Source organism: Sturnus vulgaris, unplaced genomic scaffold (genome assembly GCF_052056855.1).
Source record: "Sturnus vulgaris isolate bStuVul1 unplaced genomic scaffold, bStuVul1.hap1 Scaffold_180, whole genome shotgun sequence".
Lineage (NCBI taxonomy): Eukaryota > Metazoa > Chordata > Aves > Passeriformes > Sturnidae > Sturnus > Sturnus vulgaris.
The window spans coordinates 284-11302 of NW_028276110.1; the positions used below are offsets into that span (position 1 = coordinate 284).

At 42.6% G+C, this 11019-nt stretch overlaps 1 protein-coding gene across 1 annotated transcript; it reads left to right on the forward strand.

Annotated features, from left to right (window-relative positions):
- Positions 1–405: 405 nt before the first annotated feature.
- Positions 406–9563, forward strand: LOC148218547 (immunoglobulin superfamily member 1-like; the record flags this gene model as incomplete). The annotated part of the gene is made up of 4 exons (XM_088157815.1): positions 406–705; positions 2779–2969; positions 3019–3112; positions 9206–9563. Coding segments are annotated over 4 exons (890 nt in total), but the record flags the coding sequence as incomplete, so codon positions are not given.
- Positions 9564–11019: the final 1456 nt, after the last annotated feature.

Here is an 11019-nt window from a genome sequence, read left to right on the forward strand (position 1 = left end):
GGGATTTTTTGACCCAACCACCCCAAAAAATCAAATTTTTTTGGTCATTTTTGGACTTTTTTGACCAAACCACCCCAAAAAAAATCAAATTTTTGGGGCCATTTTTGGGTTTTTTTGGACCCAACCACTCCAAAAAATCGAATTTTTGGGGCCAATTTTGGGATTTTTTGACCCAACAACTCCAAAATTTGAATTTTTGGGGCCATTTTTGGACTTTTTTGACCCAAACCACCCCCAAAAAAATCAAAATTTTTTTTATCCCACTTTTCACCTTTTTTCACCCAACCCCACCCAAACCTCTCCCACCCCCCCAAAAAAAAAAAAAAAAAAAAATTAAAAATTTTTTTCATTTCCATCCTCCCCCAAAATTTTTTAATTTTTTTTTTTCTCCTCCCCCCACCCAAGACCTCCCTCCCCCCGCCCCCAACATCTCGGTGACTCCGCCCAAGCCGCGCTTCCTCATCGGCGACGCCGTCTCGGTGACGTGCGCGGCCCCGCCCGGCGCCGAGCGCGTCCTTGGCTTCCTCTTCGCCTTCTCCGGCTCCGTCACCGACGTCCGCACGTCCCGCCGGGTTTTCGTCCGCACCTTCAACGTCACCGGGCCCCAAGATGGCGGCTCCCACACCTGCTCCTACACCGTGCAGCGGCGCGGAGGGCGCCATGTCAGGTCCCTGCCCAGCCGGGCCGTGCTCATCAACGTGCAAGGTGGGGGGTTGGGTTGGGTTGGGTTTGGGTTGGGTTGAGTTGGGTTGGGTTGGGTTGGTTGAGTTGGGTTGGTTGGGTTGGGTTGGGTTGACCAAGGTTGGGTTGGTTGGCCATGGTTTGGATGGGTTGGTTGGATTGGGTTGGGTTGGTTGACTTGGGCAGGGCTGGGTTGAGTTCAGTTGGGTTGGGTTGGGTTGGGTTGGGTTGAGTTGGGTTGGGTTGGGTTGGGTCGGGTTGGGTTGAGTTGCGTTGGTTGGGTTGGGTTGGTTGAGTTGGGTTGGGTTGGGTTGGGTTGACCAAGGTTGGGTTGGTTGGCCATGGTTGGGTTGGGTTGGGTTTGGTTGGGTTGAGTTGGGTTGGATTGGGTTGGGTTGGATTGGGTTGGGTTGGGTTGAATTGAGTTGGGCTGGGTTGAGTTGGATTGGGTTGAGTTGGGTTGGGTTGAGTTGGGTTTGGTTGGGTTGGGTTGGTTGGGTTGGGTTGGGCTGGGTTGGGTTTGATTGGTTGGGTTGGTTGGGTTGAGTTGGGTTGGTTGGGTTGAGTTGGGTTGGTTGGGTTGAGTTGGGTTGGGTTGAGTTGGGCTGGGTTGGGTTTGATTGGGTTGGGTTGGTTGGGTTGAGTTGGGTTGGTTGGGTTGAGTTGGGTTGGGTTGAGTTGAGTTGGGCTGGGTTGAGTTGGATTGGGTTGAGTTGGGTTGGGTTGGGTTGGGTTGGGTTGGGTTTGGTTGGGTTGGGTTGGGTTGGGTTGCCCAAGGTTGGGCTGGGTTGGGTTGGGTTGGGTTGCCCAAGGTTGGGGGGTTGTGTTGGTTTCGGTTGGGTTGGGTTGGTTGAGTTGGGTTGGGTTGGATGTGGGTTGGGTTGGGTTGGGTTGGGTTGGGTTGGGTTGGTTGGGTTGGGTTGGGTTGGGTTGGGTTGAGTTGGGTTGGGTTGGGTTGAGTTGGGGGTTGAGTTGGGTTGGGTTGAGCAGGGTTGGGTTGGGTTGGGTTGAGCAGGGTTGGGTTGGGTTGGGTTGGTTGGGTTGGGTTGGGTTTGAACGTTGATCCCATCGCCAACTCTTCCACCCGACGTCGATTTCTCTCCTCCATGGGGAGATCTCCAAAAATCCGACCTCAGTGAGGCCCAACCTCGACTTTCCCACCCAATTTTGGCCTTTTCATCCCAAAATTCATCCCCGGGTGCGACCCAACCTTGACTTTGTCTCTTCCTCTTCCACTTCCCTTTCCTCTTCCTCCTCTTCCTCTCCCTCTTCCTGTTCTCTTTTGCCTTTCATCTTCCTCTTCGTTTTCCTCTTCCTCCTCCTCTTCCTCCTCCTCTTCGTCTCTCTGTTCCCTTTCATCTTTGTTTTCCTCTTCTTCTTCCTCTTCCTCTTCCCTTTCGTCTTCGTCTTCATCTTCCTCTTCCTCCTCTTCCTCCTCCTCTTCCTCCTCTCCCTCTTCCTCCTCCTCTTCCTCCTCCTCTTCCTCCTCCTCCTCCTCTTCCTCCTCCTCTTCCTCCTCCTCCTCCTCTTCCTCCTCCTCTTCCTCCTCTCCCTCTTCCTCCTCCTCTTCCTCCTCCTCTTCCTCCTCCTCCTCCCTCTTCCTCTTCCTCTTCCTCTTCCTCTTCCTCTTCCTCCTCCTCTTCCTCCTCTTCTTCTTCCTCTTCCTCTTCCCTTTTGCCTTTTGTCTTCCTCTTCCTCTTCCTCTTCCTCTTCCTCTTCCTCTCCCTCTCCCTCTTCCTCTTCCTCTCCCTCTTCCTCCTCCTCTTCCTCTTCCATTTCCTTTCCCCTTCCTCTTGCCTTTTGTCTTCGTCTTCATCTTCCCCTTCCTCTTCCTTCTCTTCCTCTCCCTCTCCCTCTCCCTCTCCCTCTCCCTCTTCCTCTTCCTCTTCTTCATCTTCCTCTTCCTCCTCCTCTTCCTCCTGCTCTTCCTATTCCTCTTCTTCTTCCTCTTCCTCCTCTTCCTCTTCCCTTTTGCCTTTCGTCTTCCTCTCCCTCTTCCTCTCCCTCTCCCTCTCCCTCTCCCTCTCCCTCTCCCTCTCCCTCTCCCTCTTCCTCTTCCTCTCCCTCTTCCTCCTCCTCCTCCTCCTCCCCCCCCAGACCGCCCGGCCCAGCCCAACCTTTCCGTGTCACCCTCGGCCCTCACCATCCAAGGGCTCCCCTTGGATTTCACCTGCTCGGCCCCTCCCGGCCCCGCCCGCCGCCGGTTCCTCTTTTTCCTGGACGAACTTCCGGTGCCGGAAGCGGAAGCGGCGGAAGCGGAAGTGGAAGAAGCGGAAGCGGAAGTGGGGGTTTCCGGAAGTGGGGCGCGGCTGAGGGTGGGCAGGGCGGGGCGGGAAGCAGACGGGGAATTTCAGTTGTGGCTACGAGGAGATGACGGAGGGACGGTGGATCCGCTCCTACAACAGCGCCCCCCTGCCCGTCACCGTGGAAGGTGGGGATTGTTTGAGTTTTATTCTTATTTTTATTTTTATTTTTATTTTTAGCTTTATTTTTATTTTTATTTTTATTTTTATTTTTATTTTATTTTTATTTTTAATTTTATTTTTATTTTTATTTTTATTTTTATTTTTAGTTTTAGTTTTAGTTTTAGTTTTAGTTTTATTTTTATTTTATTTTTATTTTTATTTTTATTTTTATTTTTAATTTTATTTTTATTTTTATTTTTATTTTTATTTTTTTATTTTTATTTTTATTTTTATTTTTAATTTTTATTTTTATTTTTAATTTTATTTTTATTTTTATTTATTTTTATTTTATTTTTATTTTTATTTTTTGGGGATTTGGGGAAAAATTTTGGGGATTTTTTGGGGGATAAGTTTGGGATTTTGGGGTTAAATTTGGGATTTTGGGGGGAAAAATCCCGGATTTGGGGGGATAAATTTGGGATTTTGGGGGGAAAAAATCCTGGATTTTGGGGAATAATTTTCGGATTTTTGGACATAAATTTCGGATTTTTGGGGGATAAATTTGGGATTTTTGGGGAAAAATTTGGGATTTTGGGGGATAAATCCAGAATTTTGGGGATAAATCCATGAATTTTGGAGATAAAGTTCAGATTTTTGGAGATAAATTTGGGATTTTTGGGGATAAATTTGGGATTTTTGGACATAAATTTGGGATTTTTGGGGATAAGTTTGGGATTTTGGGTAAATCAATGAATTTTGGGGATAAATTTGGAATTTTTGGGGATAAATCTGTGATTTTTGGGGATAACTTTGGGATTTTGGGGAATAAGTTGGGAATTTTCGATAAATCCGTGAATTTTGGGGATAAATTTGAGATTTTTGGGAATAAATTTGGGATTTGGGGGAATAAATTTGGGATTTTGGGGGATAAGTTTGGGATTCTGGGGATAAATTTGGGATTTTTGGAGAAAAAAAATCCTGGATTTTGGGGATAAATCCATGAATTTTGGAGATAAAGTTCAGATTTTTGGGGATAAATTTGGGATTTTTGGGGATAAATCCAGGAATTTTGGGGATAAATTTGGGATTTTTGGGGTTAAATTTGGGATTTTTGGGGAAAAATCCGTGAATTTTGGGGAAAAATTTGAGATTTTTGGGAATAAACTTGGGATTTTTGGGGATAAATTTGGGAATTTGGGGGGAAAATTTGGGATTTCAGGGTAAAAATCCTGAATTTTGGGGATAAATTTGGGATTTTTGGGCATAAATTTGGGATTTTTGGGGATAAATTTGGGATTTTTGGGGATAAATTTGGGATTTTGGGGATAAATTTGGGATTTTTGGGGGATAAGTTTGGGATTTTTCAATAAATCCGTGAATTTTGGGGATAAATTTTGGATTTTTGGGGATAAATTTGGGATTTTGGGGATAAATTTGGGATTTTTGGAGAAAAAAAAATCCCGGATTTTGGGGATAAATATGGGATTTTGGGGATAAATCCAGAATTTTGGGGATAAATCCATGAATTTTGGAGATAAAGTTCAGATTTTTGGAGATAAATTTGGGATTTTTTGGGGATAAATTTGGGATTTTGGGGGATAAATTTGGGATTTTGGGGGGAAAATTTGGGATTTTTGAGGATAAATTTGGGATTTTTGGGGATAAATTTGAGATTTTTGGGGATAAATTTGGGTTTTTTGGGGATAAACTTGGGATTTTTGGGGATAAATTTGGGATTTTGGGGGAAAAAATCCTGGATTTTGGGGATAAATTTGGGATTTTTGGGGATAAATTTGGGATTTGGGGGAATAAATTTGGGATTTTTGGGAATAAATTTGGGATTTTGGGGGGATAAATCTGTGAATTTTGGGTAAATCTGTGAATTTTGGGGATAAATTTGGGATTTTGGGGAAATTTTGGGATTTTTGGTGATAAATCCAAGAATTTTGGGGATAAATCTGGATTTTGGGGGAAATAATCTGGGATTTTTGGGGATAAATTTGGGATTTTTGAGGATAAATTTGGGATTTTTGAGGATAAATTTGGGATTTTGGGGATAAATCCCGGATTTTGAGGATAAATCTGGGATATTTGGGGATAAATCAGGAATTTTGGGGATAAATCAGGGATTTGGGGTAAAAATTCAGGATTTGGGGGTAAGTCTCAAATTTTGGGGATAAATCCATGAATTCTGGGTTCTAAATCTGTGACTTTTGTTGGGTTGGTTGGGTTGGGTTGGGTTGGGTTGAGTTGGGTTGAGTTGGGTTGTGTTGGGTTGTGTTGGGTTGAGTTGGGTTGGGTTGGGTTGGGTTGGGTTTGGTTGGGTTGGGTTGGGTTGAGTTGGGTTGGGTTGAGTTGGGTTGGGTTGAGTTGGGTTGAGTTGGGTTGGGTTGGGTTGGGTTGGGTTGGGTTGGGTTTGGTTGGGTTGGGGTTGGGTTGAGTTGGGTTGGGTTGGGTTGAGTTGGGTTGAGTTGGGTTGGGTTGAGTTGGGTTGGGTTGGGTTGGGTTGGGTTGGTTGGGTTGGGTTTGGTTGGGTTGGGTTGAGTTGGGTTGGGTTGGGTTGAGTTGGGTTGAGTTGGGTTGGGTTGAGTTGGGTTGAGTTGGGTTGGGTTGGGTTGGGTTGGGTTTGGTTGGGTTGGGTTGGTTGAGTTGGGTTGGGTTGGGTTGAGTTGGGTTGAGTTGGGTGGGTTGAGTTGGGTTGAGTTGGGTTGGGTTGGGTTGGGTTGGGTTGGTTGGTGGGTTGGGTTGGGTTGGGTTGGGTTGGGTTGGGTTGGGTTGGGTTGGGTTGGGTTGAGTTGGGTTGGGTTGGGTTGAGTTGGTTGGGTTTGGTTGAGTTGGGTTGGGTTGGGTTGGGTTGCCAAGGTTGAGTTGGGTTGAGTTGGGTTGGGTTGGTTGGGTTCAGTTGGGTTGGGTTGAGTTGGGTTGGTTGGGTTGGTTGGGTTGGGTTGAGTTGGGTTGGGTTGGGTTGAGTTGGGTTGGGTTGGGTTGAGTTGGGTTGGGTTGGGTTGAGTTGGGTGGGTTTGGTTGAGTTGGGTTGAGTTGGGTTGGGTTGGTTGGGTTCAGTTGGGTTGGGTTGAGTTGGGTTGGTTGAGTTGGGTTGGGTTGAGTTGGGTTGGGTTGGGTTGAGTTGGGTTGGGTTGGGTTGCCAAGGTTGGGTTGGGTTGAGTTGAGTTGGGTGGTTGGGTTGAGTTGGGTTGGGTTGAGTTGGGTTGGGTTGGGTTTGGTTGAGTTGGGTTGGGTTGGGTTGAGTTGGGTTGGGTTGGCTTGAGTTGGGTTGGGTTGGGTTGAGTTGGGTTGGGTTGGGTTGGGTTGGGTTGGGTTGGTTGGGTTCAGTTGGGTGGGGTTGAGTTGGGTTGGTTGGGTTGGGTTGGGTTGGGTTGGGTTGGGTTGGGTTGAGTTGGGTTGGGTTGGGTTGGGTTGGGTTGGGTTGGGTTGGTTGGGTTCAGTTGGGTTGGGTTGAGTTGGGTTGGGTTGGGTTGAGTTGGGTTGGGGTTGGGTTGGGTTGGGTTGGGTTGAGTTGGGTTGGGTTGGGTTGGGTTGGGTTGGGTTGGGTTGGGTTGGGTTGGGTTCAGTTGGGTTGGGTTGAGTTGGGTTGGTTGGGTTGGGTTGGGTTGGGTTTGGTTGCCAATGTTTGGTTTTGGTTGCCATGGTTGGGTTTTGGTTGCCCATGGTTGGGTTGGTTTTGGTTGGATCGTCCCAACAAATCTCCAAAAATCAAAATTTGGATTTCTGGGATTTTCCCCCATTTTTTCCAAAACACCAAATTTTTTTACCCAAATCCAATCCCACCTCTCCCAAAATTTCATTTTTACCCCAAATTTTTCCACCTCCAAAAATCGAATATTTTGGGGGTCATTTTTACACATTTTTGACCCAAAATTTTCATTTTTCTCCCAAATTTTTCCATTCCAACCTCCAAAAATCCCAAAAAATCCGAATTTTTTGTGCCCATTTTTCCACTTTTTCACCAAACCTCTCCCAAAATTTTTGGTTTTCCCCCAATTTTTTCCACCTCCAAAAATCCCCAAAATTTAAATTTTTTGAGGCCACTTTTAGGATGTTTTTGACCCAAAATTTTTTATTTTTCCCCCATAATTTTTCATTTTTCCCCCAAAATTTTTATTTTTCCCCCAATTTTTTTTTATTTTTCCCCCAATTTTTTTTATTTTTCCCCTCATTTTTTTTATTTTGCCCCCAAATTTTTTAATTTCCCGAAAATTTTTTAATTTTCCCCCAAAAATTTATAATTTTCCCCCAAAATTTATTATTTTCCCCCAAAATCTTTATATTTTTCCCCCAAATTTTTAATTTTTCCCCCAAATTTTTATTTTCCTCCAAAATTTTTATTTTTCCCCCAAAATTTTTTAATTTTTCCCCCAATTTTTTTCCCCCAAATTTATAATTTTTCCCAAAAATTTTAATTTTTCCCCCAAATATTTTATTTCCCCCAAATTTTTAAATTTTTCCCCCAAAATTTTTTTATTTTTCCCCCAAATTTTTTCCCCAAAATTTATAATTTTTCCCCCAAAATTTTTAATTTTCCCCCAAAATTTATAATTTTCCCCCAAAATTTATTAATTTCCCCCAAAATTTTTTTTTATTTTTCCCCAAAATTTTTAAATTTTTCCCCCATAATTTTTCATTTTTCCCCCAAAATTTTTATTTTTCCCCCAAAATTTTTTATTTTTCCCGCAAAATTTTTATCTTCCCCCAATTTTTAATTTTTCCCCCAAAATTTATATTTTTCCCCCAAATTTTTTATTTCCCCCAAAATTTTTATTTTTCCTCAAAATTTTTAATTTTTCCCCCATAATTTTTCATTTTTCCCCCCAAAATTTTTATTTTTCCCCCGTAATCTTTTATTTTTCCCTCATAATTTATTTTTCCCCAAATTTTTTATTTCCCCAAAATTTATTTTTCCAAATTTTTAATTTTTCCCCCAAAATCTTTTATTTTCCCCCAAAATTTTTTTATTTTTCCTCCATAATTTTTTATTTTTCCCCCAAATTTTAATATTTTCCCCCAAAATTTTTATTTTTCCCCCAAATTTTTAATTTTTCCCCAAATTTCTCATTTTTCCCCAAAAATTTATTATTTTACCCCCAATTTTTTTTATTTTCCCCCCAAATTTTTTATTTTCCCCCCAAATTTTTTATTTTTCCCCCAAATTTTTTATTTCCCCCATAATTTTTTTATTTTTCCCTCAAATTCTTAATTTTTCCCCCAAAATTTTTCATTTTTCCCCAAAATTTTTTAATTTTTCCCCCAAATTTTTAATTTTTCCCCGATAATTTTTAATTTTTCCCCGATAATTTTTAATTTTCCCCGATAATTTTTAATTTTTCCCCGATAATTTTTATTTTCCCCCCCAAAATTTTTTAATTTTTCCCCCAAATTTTTTATTTTCCCCCAAAATTTTTATTTCCCCCCAAATTTTTAATTTTTCCCCAATAATTTTTAATTTTTCCCCGATAATTTTTATTTTCCCCCCCAAAATTTTTTAATTTTTCCCCCAAATTTTTTATTTTCCCCCCAAAATTTTTAATTTTTTCCCGATAATTTTTATTTCCCCCGATAATTTTTATTTTCCCCCCCAAAATTTTTTAATTTTTCCCCCAAATTTTTAATTTTTCCCCCCAAATTTTTTATTTTCCCCCGATAATTTTTAATTTTTCCCCGATAATTTTTAATTTTTCCCCGATAATTTTAATTTTTCCCCGATAATTTTTAATTTTTCCCCGATAATTTTTAATTTTCCCCCGATAATTTTAATTTTTCCAGATAATTTTTAATTTTTCCCCGATAATTTTATTTTCCCCGATAATTTTTTATTTTCCCCCCCAAATTTTTAATTTTTCCCCGATAATTTTTATTTTCCCCCCAAATTTTTTTTTATTTTCCCCCCAATTTTTTTTATTTTCCCCCAAATTTTTAATTTTTCCCCGATAATTTCAATTTTTCCCCGATAATTTTTAATTTTTCCCCCGATAATTTTTAATTTTTCCCCTATAATTTTTTATTTCCCCCCCAAATTTTTAATTTTTCCCCGATAATTTTTAATTTTTCCCCGCTAATTTTTAATTTTCCCCCGCTAATTTTTATTTTTCCCGCTTTCCCAGCTCCGTGCCCGGCCCCGGCGCTCTCGGTGGAGCCGCCCTCGGGCCTGGTTCCCGCCGGGCACCAACTGCGCCTGCGCTGCGTCACCCCCGTGCGTCACTTCCGGCGCCGCTTCCGCTTCTTCCGCGACGGCGCCGAGGTGACGCTGGGCGCCGATGACGTCATGGTGAGCGCCGGAAATCGCTCCGAGCTGCTCGTGCCGAGCGTTTCCGAAGAATTCTCCGGGAATTTCAGCTGCCGGGTGGAGGAGGAGGTGGGCGGGGCTTGGGTGGAGGCCCCGCCAGCGGGGGCGTGGCCGTGGTGGTGACAGGTAAAGGGTGGAGACCGGAGTTTGGGGGATTTGGGATTTAGGATTCGGGATTTTGGGGATTGGGATTTTGGGATTTTGGGATTTTGGGTTTGGGAATTTGGGATTTGGGGATTTTGGGGATTGGGGGTTTGGGGATTTGGGATTTTGGGGATTTGGGAATTTGGGATTTGGGAATTGGGGTTTGGGGATTTTGGGATTTTTGGGTTTGGGATTTTGGGATTTTGGGATTTTGGATTTTGGGGATTGGGATTTTGGGAATTGGGATTTTGAGATTTGGATTTGGGATTTTGGGTTTGGGAATTTGGAACTTGGGGATTTGGGGGATTGGGTTTTGGGATTTGGGGATTTTGCGTTTGGGAATTTGGAATTTGAGGATTTTGGATTTTGGGATTTGGGGATTTGGGATTTTGGGGATTGGGATTTGAGATTTGGGGATTTGGGATTTTGGGATTTGGGAAATGGGATTTTAAAAATTTGGGATTTGGGATTCAAGAATTTGAGATTGGGGATTTGGATTTTGGGATTTGGGGGATTGGGATTTTGAGATTTGGGGATTTGGGATTTTGGGAATTGGATTTTGGGATTGAGAGTTTTGGGGTTTGGGGATTTGGAGATTTGGGGTTTGGGATTTTGGGTTTGGGAATTTGGAATTTGGGGATTTGGGGGATTGGGGTTTTGGGATTTGGGGATTTTGGGAATGGGATTTGGGATTTTGGGTTTGGGAATTTGGAATTTGGGGATTTTGGAATTTGGGATTTTGGGGATTGGGATTTTGAGATTTGGGGATTTGGGATTTTGGGGATTTGGGAAATGGGATTTTAAAATTTGGGATTTGGGATTCAAGAATTTGAGATTGGGGATTTTGGATTTTGGGGATTGGGATTTTGAGATTTGGGGATTTGGGATTTTGGGGATTTGGGATTTTGGGAATGGGATTTTGGGATTGAGAGTTTTGGGGTTTGGGGATTTGGGGATTCAGGATTTTGGGGATTTGGGATTTTGGGGTTTGGGGATTTGGGGTTTGGATTTGGGTTTTGCGGATTTTGGGAATTTGTGGATTTGGAAATTTGGGATTTTGGATTTGGGAATTTGGGGTTTGGGGATTGAGGATTTGGGGATTTGGAAATTTGGGATTTTGGTATTTGGGGTTTGGGGATTTCTGATTTTGGATTTGGGGATTTGGGGTTTGGGATTTTGGGATTTGGAGATTTGAGATCTGAGATGTGGGGCTTTGGGGTTTGAGGGTTTGGGATTTGGGAATTGGGATTTTGGGATTGGGAGTTTGGGGATTTTGGGATTTGTGATTTTGGGATTTGGGGATTTTGGAATTTGGGGATTGGGAATTGGGAAATGGGATTTGGGAAATGGGATTTGGGGATTTGGGATTTCAGGTTTTGGGATTTTGGGATTTGGGATTTGTGATTTTGGGTTTTGGGGTTTGGGATTTGGGATTTTGGGGATTTGGGAATTGGGATTTGGGGTTTGGGGATTGGGAAATGGGATTTT